Raw genomic sequence first — 22,719 nt, 5'->3', positions numbered from 1 at the left:
AAGAAAGAAGAATTGGTAAAGTCAAGATAATAATGCTCTGAGCTGATGTTGACACTTCAGCAACACAAGCTATGGGCTGCCTGAAAAGTCTAAACATCTAAAAATACCAGTTTGTATGGTGTTCATACATTATTTTGATTTTGTTTTATGAAACTTTCTATTTGATCTGTAATACTCAAAGAAATGTGTAACTTTCTTCTGCCTGCTATGGTGCTCTGTCAAATTGAGGTTGCCTGCGGTTACAAAAAAGTGGAAGTGCCAAACTACTGTACTTGACAGTGTGGTAAGAGTATGGGATTTGGGGCATTTTGTTAAGGTCTACCTCCAACCAATTTAAACCGAGGCTCATGGGCCACAAAATGGCCCAGAAGCAACCTCTGAGTGGCCTACAGGCCCAGTGTGTTGTCCAACTAGAAACACAGGGGAAAAAAAAAACGAGAAAGCCACATTTTGCAGTCCTTCAGAAATTCCTACAGTAGTTCAGGCTATGAATAGAATAGCAATATTCAACCCACAATGCAGCATGTTGTTGTGTATCTAGAAGTGGTGGTAGTAGTCTAGGATACATAATTCTTTTTTTTTGATAACCTTACGTTGCACCAGCTCCTTGGCCGGAGCAGCTGGCCGTAGCATCAACTACATATTAAATATTCTAAAATCAATTACGTGCTGAGTCTTGGTTGTACTCCAGTTTCATCAAGTGAGTGTGAACATGGGTTTTTGCAAATAAATCTAATTGTTAGTCCAATCAGAGCCTAATTATTGACAAGTACTGTCTCTGCACTTCTCTTCATGCGATTGGTTGACCCTCTACTCACATGCTTTGATCCTTGGGATTCATGGCAGTTATGAGGATGCCTATCAGCCATTGACAGTAAAAGCAAAGAGTGAAAGACTGCATTTGATGGAAATATACAAAAAGTTTGGAATTTTCTTGAAAACTTAAATTAAGCACTGACTGCTTTGCAGGACTACATAACTTTTTTGTAGAATGAAGAGCTTGTTATTATCCTGCAGCTAATATTCTTTGATTTTGGAAATATTCATTTTAAACTATCAAGCACAATATTATGCAGTACAGTATATGCCTATGTAGGTGGCATAAAGGTGTAATGGTAGTGCTGCTGTCAAGCGGTAAGACGATCATCGGACTGCGTCCCGGGTCCTCCTTGCATGGAGTAGTGTAAAACACTATATAAAAAGAATTATTATTATACTTGATGATTTCTTCATTTCAAATTTTAAACATTTTAAAAAACATAGTGACAGGACTCTTGGCCCCTATATATCTTCACAGTACCTCAAACTTGATCCAAAGGCAACGTATGCGTACTGTCATCTTTTTATTCATAAAATAGGTTCATTTTAAATCACCACATGTGTGATTTGCCTATGTTCTGTCAGTGTGCAGTAGACATTGTATTCATGTGTATTAGTTGCTGTTATCACTTGTTAAGAGTTTGGACACTGATAGCATTGCTAGCTCTTTTTTATGCTGTTAAATGCACTTTGTGATGTGTCTGGGTTATATATGACCAAAATATTTATTTTATTTCAAAAGGGAAACAAATGTTATTGCTAATACTGTGCACCATTTTGTTTTTATGCACTTTGACATGTACGTAGGTCAGATATGAAATTTTATTTTTTATTTAAAAAGTGGAAAAAGTATTGCTACCTCACATTCTGTTCAGTTATTGCATGTTATTGTTTCTCATGTTGTTTTTGACATGCCAGTGTCAGATTTGAGCAAATTTAAAGGGAAACAATGAATAAACATTACTTGTCTTCAATTAATTTGTGTTGGTTTAAAAAAGGTTATTACCTGCTGCTTACGAGTCACTACCAATGTCTGGCCCAACTAAATTTCTTGGTTTGGAAATCTGGCCCAACTGATTTTGTAATTGAACAGCCCGGTCTTCATAATAAAGAGTGTAAAGGGGAATACAGTCACTCTTCGAACCAGCCCCCAAACCCCCCCAAAGGCACAATATTGTCCACTTGAATAATTGAGGTACTTTTAATATAAAATCTAGAGAACAGGTTCTGCTTTTGGCATGGTATTGAAAAGGTATCGAGTATCATGACATTTCACTGGTATTGATATCAAGCACAAAAACTCTGGTACCGCAGCTCTACCCAATATCATATATAATGGATATTCATAGTTTTAACAATTGATTAATGGGGCTACTGTTGCAATTCAAGCCTGTTGTTTCTGTTCACAGCAACATCTTGCATATCATTCCAATGGTATTGGAACAGCAAGGCCAATTAATGAATTTTTGCAGTGCACTGAAGACATATGTATGCAAGATCAAAAGAGGAATATGAGATGAGACATCAGACTTTCAGCTTGTATTCCCTGGTATTTACATCTAGATACTGTATGTTAAACAACATAGCACATTTTGTATCAAACCACCTAGTTTTTCAAGTGAGCAAAAGTATTAGAACTTGACAAGCAACAGTTGTGTCTTGTTAGTTTGGTGTGTCATATAAGATTGATTGTTTATTCTTTAAGTAGCATTGGCTATCTACTTTCAGTTTAAGCTTTGGTCTACACCTGTGAAGACTGCATTTGTAGGTAAGATGGGGAAACTAACATGAAGACCAGAGAGCTGTCTATGGAGAGAAGCATGCCATTCTGAAGCTAAGAAAAGGGGGAAAATCCATCAGAGGTATTTCAAAAACATTGGGCATAGCCAGTATAACAATTTGGAATGTCCTGAAAAAGAAGGAATCCAGAGGTGTACTTGAGCAACAAGCATCGAACCTGTCATTCAAGGAAAACAACAACATAAGACAGACAAATTGTGACAGCAGTTTAAAAAAAAAAAAACCACCACCAAAACAACAGTCTGTAACATTATGAACAACCTCCAAAGAGCAGGGGTGGAAATATCACAGTCCACTGTTCAAAGGAGACTTGGAGAACAACAATATAGAGGCCATACTGCAAGGTGCAAAGCACTCACTAGCAGTAAAAATTGGACAGCCAGATTAGAATTTTCAAAAACTTACAGAGATGAGCCACAACAGTTCTGTACTTCCAAAAATAAAACTGCATTCAAACCACAGCAGTCCAATTAGTTATAATCCTCCAACTTGTAACACACCACACACACACACAGAATATTAACACAGCATTACTCCGACTCATTTGATCCATTTTAGAGTCACAGGGGATGAAAGCCCATCCTAGCAGCAATGGGTGCAAGGCAAGAAACAGGCTTGGGACCTAATTTATAAAGCTTACATATGGATAATAAGAGCCTTGAAATATCCATACGCAACTTCCCACCCAAACATCGAGATTTATAAAAGAAAACTTGACAGGGGAACGTGCGTATATTTATGGCAACTCTGTCCCATGTGAACACAACATTTTGGAGAAACTGGGAAATGACACTCTTGATCAAGTAGGCAAATGCAACCAAATCAGATAAACGATGACTTGCATGCAAAATATTTTATATCACTGAGCTGTTATTATAATGTGTGTTGACATGGCAAACATTAAAATGTCAAATGTGATTTTTAAGATGACCAATGCAGAGTATTTGCAGTGAAGAACTTTTCTGTTTTTTCCCCTCAGTTTAGACTACCTGTTGTCACTTCTCAGGGAACTGGCCGATAGGGCAAGAATATCTCAGCCATGCTTCACTCTATTGTGCCTGCTGTGCTGGAAGCCTTCACCTGACCGACGAAGTACTACATCCAGTTTTCATTATGTTGTGGGTACATTTACTGTAAATAACATAACAGGTTACCAACATAAAAAGGCAATTTGCACCTGTGTCAGTTATCCTAATGTAACTGAACCACTCATATTGCGAAATGGGCACCTAGCGAGAATGAAGCAGCTTTTGTTAACTGTAAGCTGTTACATTCTCTTAACAAGTAAGTCATCCATACTGACAAGATAAGACTGACAATCACCAGGACTGCTCTGGCATAATGCTGCATAAAAAGGTATCTTCAGTTACAGATGTCATTCACAGATCAAAATCAGAGACTGCAGATGTGTCTTTTCTACCTCCTACTATTATACACACAGTCTGCTGGTGACTAGCAATCTACTACATTGTTAAAGATCTGTCCTTTTTTTAATTTTCATTTTATTTGGTGTGGATGGAGTTGATGGCATTTACAGCAGCAGTAGCATGTTGCCATTCAACATATTTCCACTTGCTGCCGACACCCGTGCTTAGGTCACCAAATAAAGGTTCTTTGCGTGCCTCCAATTTAGAGACGAAAACTATCATCTCGCACTACAGGATGCATCATGTGACTGCATTACCTGCCAATGAAGGTCTGCAGCATTTTAATTGCATATGTATGAGATTGATTAGCATGGTTTATATATGGTAGTTTCACGGTGCAGCTTCAATGCACATTCACAAGATGATGGCAATTCATAAAGGGTAAAGTGAGAAGAAATGTGCATATGCCAGGTTTTAGAAATCTGATTATTTTTGGTGTACACATTTTTCTTGTCTTTTGGCACACATGTATTTGCAAGTTCAAAATCATGCAAAGTTTTATAAACTAGGCTTCTGGTGTGGGTACCAGTCCATAACAGGAACCACTCACGTAAGGGAACTTAGAGTAACCAGGGGCCTCATGTATAACGCCGTGCATAGAACTCGCACTATAACATGGTGTAAGCACAAAAGCCGAAATGTGTTTACGCACAGAAAAATCCAGATGCAGGAATCTGTGCGTACTCCAACTTCCACGTCCTTCCGTTACATAAATCCCGATCAGCGTGAAAAGTAATGCTCGTGCATGCGCTTTATGTAACGCCCCAGCTCCTCCCAGAATTACGCCTCTTTGAATATGCAAATCAATATAAATCGCCCTGAAGCTCAGCCTTCTGTGAAAAGACAATGGGAAAAGCACGGGGGAAAATATAAGAATTTCAGCGAATACCAAGTGGAGGCAAAGGAAAAACATACTACTTGTTTAATTAAACCGTGGTATAATCAACAAAAGGAAGTTGATCGAGTGGGATAGCGTGTTGGAGAAACTTGAAAGCTCACGTTCACAAAATCACAGTGCCGGAAATAAAAAAGAAGTCACAAATCAAAGTCGCTGTGAAAAGGCGAGTTGTAGCCCACTGTCTGAGTGTCATATGAAAGCTTATTATGGTACAGAGAAAAAAAAAGGCACACAGTGGGGGAAAAAGCATGAAATGTCAACTTCAATCTCGAAATTTCCACTTTAATCATGTAGCTTATTTTGTCATTAAAGTAGAACATCATAAACTTCATCTTAAAATCGTTTAATTAACCAGTTTCTCAAATCACATCGTAATTAAAGTAGCACGTTAAATGCTTTGTTTTGTATGTGATCTTCTATGTGCTCTATGTGTGTGAATCACTACTTGCTTCTTAAACCGGCTCTCTTTCTCCAACTGGACACAGAATCCATTACATTCATGGTATTATAGCTCTCTGAATAACTAAAATACTGGAATGTATACGTGATATCATTTTCATGATGATAGTAGTTAAAGCACGTTATTAAACATGGGTTTCACGGCGCAGTGATTGTGTGCGACTTTCGACGAAATAATTTATTGCAGCAGTACTCAGGGGCGGCTCTAGGCTTGTGGTGGCCCTGGGCAGAGGAAGAATTGGTGGCTCCTTCACACGCCAATGTCAGTAAGGTAGCTTATGCACAGTGGATGGCCACATCCGTTGCGGACACTGCATAGCCGCCTCGTGCTCTTGACACAAGCATTTAACTTTTGCCAAAATTTGTCGCTGCGTTTTTAGAGAAAATAACAACACAGCTTTCTGTTTTATATTCAATATATATATATTGGCGTAGCTGCCCCTGCAGTCCTTGCTTTTCTTTGTCCAAATAACCGATCGCCACACAATCAGCTATTTAATAGATGTTAAGCCATCTGTAAGCTTAAAGCGCTGATTCTTCAAAACGTTTAAGGAACATTGAAATATCTTCGTAGTACATGTTTAATTATTCTATCCTTCACGGCAATCCCAGTGAAGAATATAGGTTACTTAAATGAAGTTAAAGTTTTATCTGTATAATATAATAGACATATTTTGCTGCATTTCATCTTAAAAATGATATCGTCTTCATATGTAAATACGCGCTTTATAAAGTGGCTCAGGTTGTGCGATATTATAACTGTAGTGAAAGTTTACATTGGGGTGATTGTACTTATAAGTAGGCTACAAACAGTTCTACAAGGAGCAATTGATTAAGTGCGTTTAAAGTTCTTGGGATGAAACTATTTCTGAACCACGAGGTCCATACAGGAAAGGCTTTGAAATGTTTTTCCATGGCTGAGACAGCGTGTGCTTGAAGCTGTATACCGATAATTCTCTTTCCGATCAGCTGCTGCTGTGATTCACACTCAGATACAGTGATACGAATACTCTGAGTGGTGCAGTGAGAGTAATATGGAAAAAGATGATCCGCTGTGGTATCTCCTAACGGGAGCAGCTGAAAGAAGAAGAAGGTGCAGTTAGAGTAACAACGCTAAAGCAGTTATGGTATTTGGAATACTATGGATATTCCCTGGACCATTATATTTTTACAGGTTAATTACAATCAGATGCATCACACTAATAAACAATATGCGGTTAGTTTCAGTGTATTTATAAAGCCGCGTCAGGAAAATAAGGTGTAAACACACAGGAACAGTAGCACTGCTTTGATGCTGGGTGCCGCCAGTCTGCAAAACCGAGCGGAGAACTTGCGTACGACAAGGTATGAGGTACCGTGGAAACGTGCGTGGCTTTACGCCAAGTGTAGGTTTTATACATCATGATTTGAACATGGAAAAGTTCTTACGCAACATTTCTGTGCGTACGCACCGTTTATACATGAAGCCCCAGTTGATTGGACCTGTAAATGAAAACCCAAACTGACTTCAAAGAACATGCAAACAACACAAACAATGTCTGTACTATACTAATGCCTGTTGTTGCTATTGTACAGCTGTTGGCAGTCTATGCGAGATTTGCAATTAAGACTGTCATTGTAATAACTATGAATTTAAACTTGACTTGTGATCCTATTCCACTGAGTCCCACAAGGCACACCTTTAAGCAACTTAAATTTACTTTTGTGGTTTCAGACAAAAAGACAGAAACAAAGTCATGTAAAATAACAAAACAATGTTATATTTTTAGACTTCGAGTCTGATTAAACTGAAGATTGTGACATTTGACAGTGTCTAATGTAAAATAAAGTGCAAATGCTATTACTCTAAACAAAACCTCAACTGACCTGCCTCCAAAAGCACTAGCAAAAAATAGAATAGAGAGGCGTGAGATAAGGATGTCCATAACAACCTATGAGTAATTTAGTTCTTACATACTCAGCAAAGAAGCACATTGCCAAGGAGGAAAATCACTTACACTGGTGTAAGGCTAAATTAGACTAAATATTACACCTTGGTCAGGTGACCACCAATGGCTGTTCTCTGCAACAGCAACAATAACTTTAAAGATGATAGTCAGTCAGCAATATGTTTGAATATTCCAACATTATAATTCTATCATACTGCCAGAATTAAGTGTCTGTTGCCGGATCTCAACTTTTAACACAACAGAATAATGTCAGTCGGGACCCCAGAAGTGGCTGTGATGGGGAACATAGAAGGGGTCTGGGGAACAGTAAAAAAGGTCCTTGATACCTTTAGTCCAATAGATTAGAGTTAGGAGGCAGTACTTGACAATGCTTCAGCTGACAGATTCGAGAAGGACAGCATGGAAATCGAGCTTGGAAAACAAGTAACAGAATAACAGGGAACTACTTCTGTTTACCTAGCTAGGCCCTGAGGGCAAAGGTGTTATTTGCTATTTGATGTTCTGTGGTAGTTTGTTGTTCACCTGTATTATTTACTCAGGTTTATATATATATGTCACACACGTGCGATTGGGAGACAGCTAAAGGACCTGAATGATAGTAATTCCATACCAGACCAGGTGGCGGGGAGGTGCACTGACTTTCTTTCTCAATCCTTTGCAAACCATCCACGAGAAATCCTGCATGGTCCTGGAGCCACTGAAGACGTCACTTCTGGTCTTGGCATATAAAGCCACCATCTTTAACAACCAAACTTAGTTCTGTTTTGGACTCAGACTTGTGAACAGTATATATAGTTATTTTGTAATTTTTACTCCTCTATTGGAGTTTGAGGTTCATGGATAGCTTAAACGTTTTGCCAGTCAGTCCACTATATAATACATACATACATAATGAAAGATAAGGAATAACACTTGCAGGTTTTGTTTTTTTTTTTATGTATGGCTGCAGACTGGTCAGTGTGCACCTCTGTCCATTGCTGAAAAGTGCTTACACTTTTGGAATACATCCAACGGCTGCCAATTTTCTAAATATCACTAAAGACTAATACTAAATTAAACAATAGGAATATCACGTGCACCAGTTTTAGTATGTCACCTATTCAAAGAAAACAACAATGACAAAGAATCTTTTCAAATACATACATATACATAAATACAAACACACAGACAGACAGCACACACATTGTATTTTATAAAGCTGCACTGAGTAAATTCCCCCAAGTGATGCAGCTGCTAGGCTGCTATAATCTGTGCCAGAACATTAACAATTAGAAGCTCCTTCATATCAGACAAACACGAATACAGCCTCTGTGCTTAATAATTCTGCTTTGCTGAAAGACAAAATATATAAATGTTGGACATACATGAATGAAAAGGTTATGCTTAGTTATCTTAAATGCACTCATATTTAATAATTGTTAGATGCTATGAGATCTCCTTAGGAGAATAATGTTGTTACTTTCCCTGATATTTCCCTAAGAGGTTAATAAGCATAGCTGCTTATGGAATATAAAATGACTACATTCCACCCACTCAAGACCAGAATAGCAGAGGATGAATGAAGCTAGGTAGATGAAATTTACACGTTTAGCAAAATTATAGTAGACTGAATACAGTCTACGCTCCATTCTAAAGCACTTTCTCAGCTGTGTATTTAGTAGTTCAACAGTGGCACATTCATCATTTTCCTTCACTGCAACAAAATTATCTTTTAGAAGGAAACACTTTTTCAAAGGTAATATGCCAGTGTAGGCTGATGTGCTATACTAACTATATGATTATTACACAATGCACTACTTACTGTTACTTAACAGCATACTTTTCAATCTTAATATGCCTTTATTTATTTATTTATTTATTTATTTATTTTTAAGTGAAATGCTCCACACCAAATTTAAGGTAAATAGTGCCACATTCAGTGATTTGCAGAGCTAGATTCTGTGTTCATGCCACAATGACCCTGAAATGCAATAGACAGTCAGACAATGGAGATCATTTTCATTACTACTTATGGAGAATGGGGCAGCATAGCACAGTGCTTAGGGCAGCTGTCTCTCAAATCCAGAATTCTAGGTTTTCAGTTTTTCTTCCATAGTCCCACTGGCTTGCATGTTATTTTAATTGGCGATTCTAGATTCAAACCTGTGTGACTATGACTTTGTGCAAGAGTGTGTCTGGAACAAACTGAAATCCTATCTAGAACTGCTTTTAGGCTGTGGTTGCCCTGTACCCTATTTTGAAATAAGATGGTTTGAAAATATTGTCACATTTGACAAAGGAAAAATGCCACAAAAATAACACAGCTCGTGCAAACCAATCACCCCACAAATTCATTGCACTTGTACATCTCTACATTAAACTAAATTGACCAAACAGTGGACAGAAACCTTTAAAGTATACAGGGAAAAATGTAATAAAAAGGATGAAAATCATATGTATTGTGGGCTGCTTACAGACTCACTATTTTGTACTTTATATTTATTTACTTACACTTAGTACCAAACCAACAGCAAACGATGAACTAATGATGGAATACTGAAATAATGTTGAATATGAAGCTTTAAGCAGGTTAATGCCAATGCCAGAATTACTTTAATGAAGATCAATACTGCAAAGCACAAAATGCTAATCATACTACACAATTGGCATTTGCAGATCAGAATAAATTTGTTAATGCATACCTGGTAAACCTGAACTGGATAAAGATGGTGTGTAAAAAAAAAAAAAGGAAGGATGTAAATATATGAACAGTGGAAGAAATACTGTATAAATCAGTAGCAGCTGGAAAGAAGTGTATTTCTAACCAGCACATAAATTATATTTGCTTAGAATTACGGCTCATTGTTCTGTACAAGCTTTTCCAATATGTTTTTCACCATTTTACAGTATATTAATTTCCTTCTAACTTTCATGGTTACAGTTAAACTCCATAATGTTTGGGACAAAGACACATTTTTTTCTTGATTTACCCCTCTGTTCCACAGTTTAAATTTACAATGGGGTTAAAGTGTACTTTGCAGGCTTTAATTTAAGGGATTTGCTTACATTTTGGTCACAACATGTAGAAATTACTACACCTTTCAGAGCACCATAATGTTTGGCGCAGCAATGGTAGGTACCTTAAAGCAGACATATCTGGTAGTTTGTTGCATATCCCTTGCATGTAACGACTGTTTGAACGCTGCCCCAACATCAACAGGTGCCGAGTAGCTTCTCTGGTGATGCTCTGCCAAGGCAAACACTTTACACATGGCACAGCTAGATAGCTGATACACCATGATTACTGAAAATACAGGGAGAGACCATACGTGTACTGTAATATGGTTATGATGTCCAATCTACAACTATTTTAATGAATCATTCCAGGGGCCCTTTTAAAACATTTTAGATCAAAAGGCACAGGCAAGTGATGAAAGTGCTGGCAAATTATTTTGACAGAACCCCTTCATATTACACTCACTGTTGTAAGCAGTTGAGTTAGACACAAAATGAGTGTGTAAACTTTCTATATTTTAAATACTTCATGTAAAAAATTGCCTGAGAACCCCTAACAGCCTATTATCTGTGCTCAACAAAAACTCTGTCATGCTAAATTACATTAAAAGATAACCTATATATAACATGAAGAGGAGATTTGTGCTATATGTCGCTGTCCTGCTCCACTGACAGACACAGGAGATCGTTTCTCGCCCACACTATACGACCCTTCAGTTCCACCCAGGGGGGTAATCGTTAATACTACACAAGATTATAGACTGTTATACCTGTTTCACACTCTCCACCTTGCATTTTTTAACTTGCACTGCGCTTTTATTGCTCTTTAATTAATATTGTTTTTATTAGTATGCTGCTGCTCGAGTATGTGAATTCCCACTTGGGGATTAATAAAGTATCTGTCTGTCAATCTATATGCCTTTTAAAGTGATAGCACCTCCCATTCAGCAAAAAAGTAACAAAAAAATGAACACTCAAAACTATATTTAATATTGTTCCTATCTGTTTATCCAGTATATTATATATACCATTGCCACAGCTGTCTGCTCTACTACCACATCAAAATCGACTATATGCAAAAATCTGTTATTTACTATTATTTTTTTAATTTAACAATTCACACAGTTATTATTATGGTATTTACATTTATTTGCTTACCATATGCTTCTATGCAGAGTGACTTATGAAAGAGGGCAACATAATCAAGTATACATCAGTCTGGAGGACTTTTTCGGAACCAGTATTACTAGACAAGGTTACAAAATAAAAGCTGATTACAAAATCCTAACTACTAATACTGGCTAGACAGAAGTGAATCCAACAACAGAGTCTTCAACTGCATCATGAAACACATTATGGGAGTCAGGATTTTGAATGGAGGTGGGCATTCTACCAACTAGGAGCTACACATGAAGAGAGTCTGAATTAAGATTTGATGCCAGACTGAGGGTAGCATCACCAGACACCATTTATCAGCAGACCTGTATGGTGAGGAGCACAGGATCCCAATTTATTTTGCTTAAAGTTTCTGTTTCTGTGAACAGTTAAGTAAGAAGAAGTTGCGCCATGCAAAAGTGTGGTCACCCCAAGATATTTGAGGTCTCAGATAACATTTAACAAGGTCTCAGATCTTAATTAGCTTGTTAGGGCTATGGCTTGTTCACGGTCATCATTAGAAAACCTGAGGTGATGCAAATTGCAAAGATGTATAAATTCTCTGACTCCTCAACCCTTAACCCAACAATCAGCAGCCATGGACTCATCTAAGCAGCTGCTTAGATTGAGACTCAGACTACAGATGCTATGAATGTAATTACTCTGATCTCCAGGCTGTCAAATAAACAAACCACACGCTGTGGCGCAGCATAAAGGGACTTCGTCTCTGACGCTGACATCCGAGGTTTGATCCCTGCGAGTGGAGCAGTGGAGTATGTACGCCTGATGAGCCCAAATAAGGGCGAAACATGCATTGCATACTCTTTGCATTATTTGATAGTCAACTATGTAAAATAGATTACAAATTACAAATCAAACAATTCAGTGACAATTAAACAGCACATTGCAGAATTTCACTTAAGGGTATTTGCATACATCTCAGTCACACCTTAAATGATAGACAACACTTTTTATACATGTTCCCCCCATTTCGGGGCACCATTAAAGTTTGGGAAAATTGGTGTCACAGATGTTTGTTTTTTCTCGGGTGTGTTTCATTGCTTCATTAGTGTAGCAATAGAACAAACAACATGGCTTGTTTCTATCCTTTGGAGACTGTAGTTGCCATTGTTTAACATGAGGACAAGAGCTGTGCCAATGAAAGCAAAAAAAGCCATTATGAAGTTGATAAACCTCATATACAGAGAAAAGAATAAAACCATTAGAGACATTAGTAATTCCTTATGATTACCTAAATCAACTGTATGGAATATTGTAAAGAAAGAGCACACTGGCGAGTTCAGTAATTGCAAAGGGACTGATAGGTCCACTGCTGATGTCAAAAGAATCCTCACTTATGATAAAGAAAAAGCCCCAAATGCCTATCTGACAGATCAGAAAAAGTATTCAGGAGGCAGATGTATACCTGACAGAGACTACTATCTGCAGAAGACTTGAGAAATGAGAACAGAAATGAGGCCCCATGACAAGATACCAACACTACTTAGTCACAAAAACAGGCTGCCCAGATTACAGTTTGTGAAAAAGGACTTAAAAGAGCCTGCAGAATTCTGAAAAATGGTCTTTTGGACAGATGAGACAAAGATGAACCTGATCAGTATGATGGCAATAACAAAGTGTAGAGATGAAAAGGAACTGCTCAAGATCCAAAGCAGACCACCTCATCTCTTAAATATGGTGGTGAGAATGTTATGGCTTGGGCATGTACAGTATGTCTGACACAGAAACTGGCACACTAATCTTCACTGATGAAGTAACTGCTGACAGCAGGGGCACAGTGAATTCTGAAGTGTAGAGAAACTTCTTATCGGCTCAGGTTCCAGTAAATGCCTCCAAAATTATTGGACGGCACTTCATCCTACAAAAAGATAATGATCCTAAACATACAGCTAAGGCAACATAGGAGTTTTTTCAGAGGAAAAAAAAAAAGCAGAATGGGCGATTTAAATTATATTGGGCTTGTCTTACGTATGCTGAAGAGAAAACCAACCAAGAAAAGCAAGCCTCCAAAACAAGCAGAGGACGGAGAGAGCTATATTAGAGGCTCAGCATCTGCTGATATTCATCCATCACAGATTTCAAGTTTCAATGCTTTCATGCAGGGGATATGCAACAAAGTATTAAATACGATGCTTTAATATGCATATGATTAATATGTCCAAAAAAATTATGGTGCCCTAAAATGGGAGGACCATTATTAAAACAATGTTGATATTTCAACATGGCGTGACCAAAATGTATGCACATACCCTTAAATTATAGTCTGTAATGTGCTCTTTAATCATGTGTGAATTGTTTGATTTGTAATTTTAAATCAAGGGGAAAAATCAAGGAAAAATATGTCATTGCTCCAAACATTATAGAGGGCATACCAAATGAACTTAATACATATTACTACCATTGTTACTTATATGTATTTACTGTTTTTGTTATGCAATTGTATGTTTTTTAAACATAATTTGTTATTGTCTCTCTTGCCATTAAAATTGTTGCCCAAATGGAAAATTCACCCTTTTCCTTATTTTTAATGGTGCTTTTGACATCAAATCATTTTATCAGACTGGTATCAGTATTCCCAGTAGGTGTACACATACTTAAACTACCGCAATATTACTGTATCCAACAAACAATCCAGATCAAACAGCGTTTATCGATCTAAAATAATCTAGTACAGCATATATATAACGCTGAATGTGTGTTTGTTCATATGCTAATCCACACCGATAAACCCATCTATTCCATAGTTTTCAAAGATCCCTATGTACAAATTGCAAGATCGCAGGTTGTTTCCTTCCAAAATGTTTCCTCTCGGGAAACTTTAATTAGCGACTTTACCAAAGTAGTGTCACCAGTAAGCATTTTTGGGTCGTGGCACAGTTATGCAAAGTTGCCACTCACGGGAGGTTTAGTTAGTCAAGTTTGGTTTGAGACCACATTTGCACTTTATTCTACCCGGCGGGGTGTAAACATATACATTAGGCGTTTGTGCTGCTGCGATTAAATAAAGTTTACTTTTCAGTAGAAATGTTACTGTCTGTCTAGGTTCAGACATGCATACACAGGTAAAGGAAATGGATGATGATTCTTCAATAACATCCTCTAGCAATCTGCTTAATCGGGCTCTTAATTCATCTGACCTTTCGGCTGAACCTCTCGGTAAATTTAAGGGTAATAGTTTAATACGATGAACAGTTCTTCAACCGAAATGATTTACTATGGCGTTGGAACGCCTGCCAGCTTTGCGATTTGAACCTTAATAATGGATAATGGTGTTCATAGGAAAATAACGCTATTTTTCATAACACTTAACTTTCATCTTAATTAGTATCCCTTGCAACTCCTTAAAGGCACATGCACTCAACTCTCATTAGATACTGATTATTCATGTACTGCAACAACGCTTTCTTTTAAAAATAATCGAAAAAACTGGATGCAAATAATTCAGTTTCCCTAACATATCAGTAGTTGGTGCAGGACGCATAATAACGGAATGTCTAAAGAGTTACTCAGAAGTCAAAGTACACCGTTTTCTTATGAAACTGGTCTTTTATGCTTTATTTGTTTATATCGAAGATGAGAAATACTCACACCAGATAACGTTTAACCAATTTCAAATCAGCATGGCAAAAAAGCTCGCTAAAAAAACTGAAACTGCATTAATCTTACCTAAATGAGAAATACTAAATAGACCGCAAGATATGTCCTTGCTAGTTTTATCTATTCTTTTTTCTGACATAATGCATTCCTTTCATGTTTCGAACACGTCTCCAAACCCACTAACCAGATGGAATCGGGGTATCCGCTAAGGCGACGTGTATAAAAGAGACCGCGGCCGTTACTACTTTTAAGTCTTCTACCTACCTGACGCTTATTCATCCGCCGCACATCGTCCAGGAAATCCAGTGAAAGCATGTTGCACAAATAATGCAAAAGAAACTGCGAACGTAAATAAAAAAATAAAGTAATATAAAATATTAAATAGTTACTGTACTATTTTGTCAGAGAGCGAGGTAATATGCGGAAGCAAAAGGGACTATTCCGGTTATCGGGACCGGTAGCTCCGCCTCTTCCGGTACTTTATTGTCACTCATTCTTTCTGCGCGGAGCAGAAAGTTACCGTACTTCGTTTAAAGGACTCAGCTCACTGAAGCCTGGCGCAGTCGAAATCGAGAACTCAGCATTGAAAGCTTCAAACAACACCTTAAATCTGTATTTTTTACATACTAAAATGTTTCTTGACTTTTATCTGGCTTTATTTATAGAACTTAGTGAGAAGCCAAGTAAAATGGCACCTTTTATTGGATAACTAAAAATATTACAATATGTAAGCTTTTTGAGTTGCCTCGAAAGCTTGCATATTGTAATTTTTTTAGTTAGCCAATAAAGGTGTCATTTTACTTGACTTCTCACTAGATTCATAATGGCTAACACGGTACAACACTCTACTACTACATTTTATAGAAGTTAAAAATGTTTTATAGATAGGGAAATTTGTCTCTCCGTTGCATTACCGTTTTGGTCGAGGTACAAGCCAAATGAGGTGTTGTTTCTATGTGAGAGCCAGGAGTGCAATAAAATAGACAACAGATCAAAAATTTCAAAGAGATTAAAAAAGCAAGAGTACCTGGCCAGGGCAATCATCTCATGTCACAAAAATGTACAGATAAAGCTGACTGACTACTTTAAACCAGACAAAAGTGAGTATTGTCAACATCAACATTGATGGACTGAAAGCCAGAAGTCTACGTGACCATCATCATCAGGTCCTTCCATGAAAACCCTAAATACAAAGTGGACTGTTTGACTTATGTTAGGTAGATTGCCCAGAGGGGACTGGGCGGTCTCGTGGTCTGGAACCCCTACAGATTTTATTTTTCTCCAGCCTTTGGAGTTTTTTTGTTTTTTTCTGTCCACTCTGGCCATCGGACCTTACTTATTCTATGTTAATTAATGTTGACTTATGTTTATTTTTTATTTTTCTATTCATTTTGTACAGCACTTTGAGCTACATTTTTTTGTATGAATATGTGCTATATAAATAAATGTTAATTGATTGATATTGTAGTCAGTATCTGGGTCTGCTCTTGCATTGCAACTAATGCTAGTGGATCAAGCCTGTAGTTGAGTTGGTATTCTGCTGTTATTTCCCCATCAATGCCTTGAAATGCTTTTCTAAAGCAATTGCATTTATTGCAATCAAAGATTTTTATGTAATTTCCAGCCTTTTTAAGTGGAAAAAAAGGTTAAAAAAAGAAATGAGATGACAGTCCCGTCTTTTGATAGAAAACACATACATCATGGAGATGTATTAAGAGGCAAGCAAAACAAATCAAAGTTGTTTTAATATGAAGTTCAAATCTTGTACAAAATCTGAAATGACTCCAGGTATCAAGATGTGTTATTGTCAGCTAATTGCTGGATGTCAAACCTGGAAATATATTGCAAGTGTTCCTTGAATAACACAAAAGATACAAGTGAGGTACTTTATACACGTTCTCTCTCTGTTACTGTTTTTGGGCCTTACCTGATGTGTGTTAGGCTACAGTATGTCAGGGGTGGCAAACTCCAGGCTTAGAGTGCCGCAGTGGCTGCAAGTTTTCATTCTTACGATCTTCTTAATTAGTGACCAGTTTTTGCTGCTGATTACTTCTTTTAATTAACTTGACTCAAGTCCCATAGTTGTTTCTTTTTCTTTAATTAGCACCCAAACAATAATGAGACACAAAACAAGCCACCACATGACCATCTCCTTTGTGCCCATCATACAATATCTGAAATTAAAGAGAGGTGATGGTCTTGGTACGGTTGATCTCTCAGGTCACCCAAACATTTTGACAGTGCTCTTAGAAAGAACAGAAAAACAACAGTTCTCAAACTGTGTGCTGTGGCAGAATGAGAGCAGCAACAAGCCATGGAATTAAATAACGGGTTTAATGAACAGCAAGAATTGGCTTCTCATTAAGAAAGTGATTGGAGTGAAATTGGTTGGAGTTTGAAGCCCCAGTTTACCTGGTCATCTGTTAGCTCGTTTCACATCTCATTTCTGCTCGGCTGTCATTTAATGAAGAAAGGAATCAATTCAGAGGGCTGAAGTCTTCGGACAGGGCTATTAAAGTGATGGGAAAAAAAGTTAATTAGCAGTGAAAACTAGTCACTGATTAGGAAAAGGGTTAGAATGAAAACCTGCAGCCACTGTGGCACTCCAGGCATGGAGTTCGCCACCCCTGGGCAATGTATACTGCTTACATGTTTTAATCAGTGGTCAAGAGGCTTCAAGGTAGATGATAAATTTACAAACTAATTAAAAGAAAATGGGACACCTTCCCTTTTATCATTGCAGATCAGTTTAAATACCTAGGGGTAAACGTAAAGCTCTTTATCAACAAAATTTCGCTGTCTGTATGGAAAAAATTAAGTAAGACTTGCATAGATGGTCAACCCTTCATCTCACTTTAGCTGGAAGAATTAACATTGTTCAGATGAATATTCTTCCTAAGCGTCTCTTTTTATTTCAAAACATTCTAATATTCATCAATATATAATTTTTTAAGAAATTAGATTCAACCATAATCTCATTTATTTGGAATTCAAAACATCCACGTATCCAAAGAGCGACCCTACAAAGACCTAAAGCAGAAGATGGCATGGCTCTACCTAACTTTCAATTTTATTACTGGGCAGCAAACATACAAATTATAAAAAACCTGGACACAAATAGATGAACATACACAGTCTTGGTCTGCAATAGAAATAAAATCCTGCAGTACTTCTTTATATTCTCTGCTTTGTACCCCAATAAAGGCAAGTTATCGTCAATATACTAATAACCAATTGTGCTTTACTCACTCAGAATATGGAACCAATGTAAGAAGCATTTTAAGATAGAGAAGTTTTTATCTGTGGCACCTTTGCAGGAGAACCACCTTTTTCCACCCTCTGAAACATGTGCAGTTTTTAATATCTGGAAAACATTTGGGGTTAAATCACTTAGAGATCTGAACATAGACAATGTCTTTGCATCCTACGAACAATTACATTCAAAATGTAACTTTCTAGCAACACGTTTCATTCACTACCTTCAAATTAGAAACTTTGTTAAACAGAACCTGCCCGATTTTCCTCACCTCCCACCTCCCTCTATGCTGGCAAAAATATTGATCAGTCTTGAGGACTCAGACAGCATTTTTGTAATATATAAAACCATTTTACAGTCCCTCCCTTTCAAAGATCCAAGAGGACAGTGGGAAAAGGATCTCTCACTCAACATCTCAGAAAAAGAGTGGAAGGTAGCAATGCAGAGAATTCACTCGAGCTCCATATGCGCAAAGCATACAATTGTTCAACTCAAAATGGTATATCTTGCCCTTCTGTCTCATTTAAAATTGTCCAAAATGTTTCCAGGGCAAGATCCAACCTGCGAACACTGCAATCAAGTTCCAGCTTCACTAGGCCTCCTAACCCATTAACAGCTGTGTTTGGTGTACTTCCAGATGGGCTTAAAGTGGAGAAGGACAAACAAACTGTGATCACCTTCTCTACACTACTGGCACACAGACTTATCGTGTTCAACTGGAAGAATCCTAACACTCATCTTTTAAGTCAGTGGGTAACTGATGTTTTATATTATTTGAAACTGGAAAAAATCTAATTCTCACTTAGAGGATCTGTGCAGAACTTTTTCAAAACCTGGCAGGATCTAATCAATAACATTTTAGAATAAGCATTTAAAGCACTGAGGAAGCAGATTCTCTCCCCATTTCTTTTTCTTCTCTATTTATCTTTATTTTCTTATTAATTAATCTATTTACTTATTTTTACTAGCTTTAAGTTTTATTCTGTTGCCCATGCTCTCTTTCTCAGGGGCGGGGTTGATTTGTTTTCAATCCTATTTTTGTAAAAATTGATCTACAGGGTGGGCCATTTATATGGATACACCTTAATAAAATCCTAAAAAATTGAAAAGTTTCCCCCCCTCACATATACTAATGTGCCACAAACAGGAAGTTAATATCACCAACCATTCCCATTTTATTAAGGTGTATCCATATAAATGGCCCACCCTGTATTTGTATGGAATGTTGTGTGATTACAATAAAATCAATAAAATTATAAAAAAAAGAAAAAAAGAAAATGTAACACAGACTATTGAGGATGTTAAGGATTACCCCTTTGGTAGTTTCACAAGGTAGATTTACTGGAATGTGGCAGTATTTATAAGCATCCTTAGGCAATATCTAATCCACAGACATACTTTTTTATGGAGAAACTGAATTTAGTAAATTTGGTCTAGATAAACATTTGAATTGGAAATCTGTCCAGGCTTGGTTTTTTAACTTAGACCCAGTGTTCCCTGCATAGATCCTATCTTTCCTTGAAACCTGTATTAGGTAACACAGTCACATGAATTGATGGAGACATGATAAACCAATGGTTCTTACGTTAAGCTCAAGGTGTCCACTGCAGCTATACGTATTCATCCTAATAAACATCTGCTTGGTAGTAGACACCTACCGTAATTAAGAAAGCTGACATTTTCAAATTTACGTGTCTTGATGTCAATACAGAAATTACAAAACTATGTTTGCTATTTCTCTATGACAAATATTGTATTTTCTGAGATTATTTTCAGATAGGAAAGACAGAAGTTTTGAGTTAAAAATAACGACAGATCAAGTAAGGTAGATATACTCACTAATTATGCTGCTGGAGAGTGGCAACATTTCAATTTTCATAATCACCTAAGAATTTCACTGTACTCTGTAAAAATTACAATAAATATCCTAAAAAACAACACATTTTAATTGGAATGTAGCAAGGATTTATATATAATAATATTAGTTTTCTTTTCATTCTGCTTTTTGAGGTGTTTTGGTCATTTGACCTACCATATACTAAGGAGCATGCTAGTGGGTCTTGCATTTAAGTAGCTGCAACCTTTCAGCAGTCTGTGACATTTACCTTTGTGTCTGCTCTACTCACCTTCAATTGTCATTATTAGGATATATGTAAAGGAAGCCAGCCCCACACAAAATCAAAAAATAATAAACAAATGCCAAAAGAGAGTTAAGCATTTAAGACAATTACAAAAATACAAATATGAGATCAGTTAAAGGGAAAATGATTGACAGATTTTAAATTGTTTAGAACAAAAACCTGCCTGCTACATTGGGTTTCCAGGACTGAAATGAAGAACCTCTGTAATACTGTAAAAATGGTTCACAAAAGGGAGGGTGGGGGGTTAAGGGGGGAAGAGAAAGAGAGCAGGCTTGATCTATATCTAATCTATAATCTCAATCTTTATAATTATAACTATCAACGTAATAATAAGCTGCATGGCAACAACTCTTGGGGGAATAGGAAATTAAGACCTAAACTATTTCACTTCCAGTTAAGACTATAATATGACACCAAAAACTCAGAATCAGTGTCTCCATGATGGGACAGTTAACTTCGTAAGCTGGAATGTTAAAGGCCTGAATCACGAATTAAAGAGAAAGAAAGTACTTTCTCACCTAACAGGTCTAAATGCTAAAATAGTATTTTTACAGGAAACCCACTTACTAAGTAAGGATCAGTTCCGGCTGCAAAAAGACTGGACTGGCCAAATGTTCCATTCTAGTTTTACAAAGAAAACTAGAGGGGTGGGAATTCTCATACATAGAACAGTACCATTTGTAGCATCAGATGTAGTATTGGATCCTGAAGGGAGATATGTGATGGTCATGGGAGACTTATCTAACTGTAAAATGATTTTGATAAATGTTTATGCACCTAATGTTGATGATAAGGAATTTATACAAAATTTATTTGCATCCATTCCCAATCTGAACACTCATAAACTTATAATGGCTGGGGACTTTAATTGTGTTCTAAATCCACTTTTAGATAAGACTTCCTCCACAGGGGGAACGGCAACTAACACCGCAAAGATAATTACAAAGTTTATAACTGATCACAACTTATCAGATCCCTGGAGGTTTTTAAACCCAAATTCAAGAACATATTCTTTCTACTCACCAGTACATCATTGCTACTCAAGGATTGATTACTTCTTTATAGATAATAACTTCTTGCCTAAGATTAAATCTTGTAAATACGATGCTATTGTTATTTCAGACCATGCTCCGATGATCTTGGAGCTGAAATTACTAAGCCCCATACACTCACCCGCAGATGGCGTCTCAATCCGCTTCTATTAGCTGACGAGAATTGTACTGAATTTATATCCAAACAAATTGAATTCTTTCTAGAGACAAATACATCCCCTGAGATCTCTGCAGGAATACTCTGGGAAACTCTTAAGGCCTTCTTAAGAGGACAGATTATCTCATATCTTTCCCACAGAAATAAATCCGAAGCGAAGAAAGTAGCAGAGATAAAAGCGAAATTACTAAAATAGATGAAGAACATGCCAGACTACCAAGCGAGACTCTACATAAGAGGAGGCAGGCTCTACATTCAGAATTAAACCTCTTGACAACTAAAGAAACCGAACAACTAATTTACAAATCCAGACATCATTATTATGAACATGGAGAAAGCTAATAAGCTTTTAGCGCAACAAATTCACAAGCAAGATGTATGCATACGCAATCTCGGTAATTACTAACACGAACGGAGATAAAATCATCGAACACAAAAATATAATGTACACTTTTAGAGACTACTATAAATCCCTATATACTACTGAGTTTAAAGAAGACAATATACAATCTAATGCATTTCTGGATAAATTACAGATACCACAAATTGGCGCTTTTAGTGTGGAGGAGCTCGATAAACCTCTGTCATTATCAGAATTACTGGATGCTATAAAGTCACTCCAAGGTGGAAAAGCAGCAGGCCCTGACGGCTACCCTGCAGAGTTTTACAAGAAATTCTCCGCTCAGCTAGCTCCCTCCTATTAGCAACATTTACAGAAGCCAGAGATAACCAATCTCTTCCACAAACCTTTCGCCAAGCACTAATCACTGTCTTTCCAAAACAAAATAAGGACTTATTACAATGTGCATCATACAGACCAATTTCACTTCTGAATAACGACGTTAAAATACTCTCTAAAATCATAGCTAGAAGGATGGAGAAAGTGCTCCCCTCAGTAATATCACAAGACCAAACTGGATTTATTAGGGGCCGACACTTATCTTCAAATCTTCGACGCCTGTTTAATGTAATATACTCACCAACTAAATCAAAC

General features: G+C 37.1%; 1 protein-coding gene across 1 annotated transcript in view; it reads right to left on the bottom strand.

The window, feature by feature from the left end:
* sec11a (SEC11 homolog A, signal peptidase complex subunit) overlaps nt 1-15,583 on the bottom strand; it is a 34,107-nt gene extending 18,524 nt beyond the window's left edge. Inside the window, exon 1 of the mRNA XM_039773408.1 lies at nt 15,384-15,583. Coding sequence (XP_039629342.1) covers nt 15,384-15,434 — 51 coding nt within the window. The 5' untranslated portion in view covers nt 15,435-15,583. The remainder of the gene's footprint in view (nt 1-15,383) is intronic.
* Nucleotides 15,584-22,719: the final 7,136 nt, after the last annotated feature.

The sequence above is a fragment of the Polypterus senegalus genome, chromosome 12, assembly GCF_016835505.1.
Source record: "Polypterus senegalus isolate Bchr_013 chromosome 12, ASM1683550v1, whole genome shotgun sequence".
NCBI classification, from domain to species: domain Eukaryota; kingdom Metazoa; phylum Chordata; class Cladistia; order Polypteriformes; family Polypteridae; genus Polypterus; species Polypterus senegalus.
This window is presented reverse-complemented; position numbering and strand designations above follow the sequence as displayed.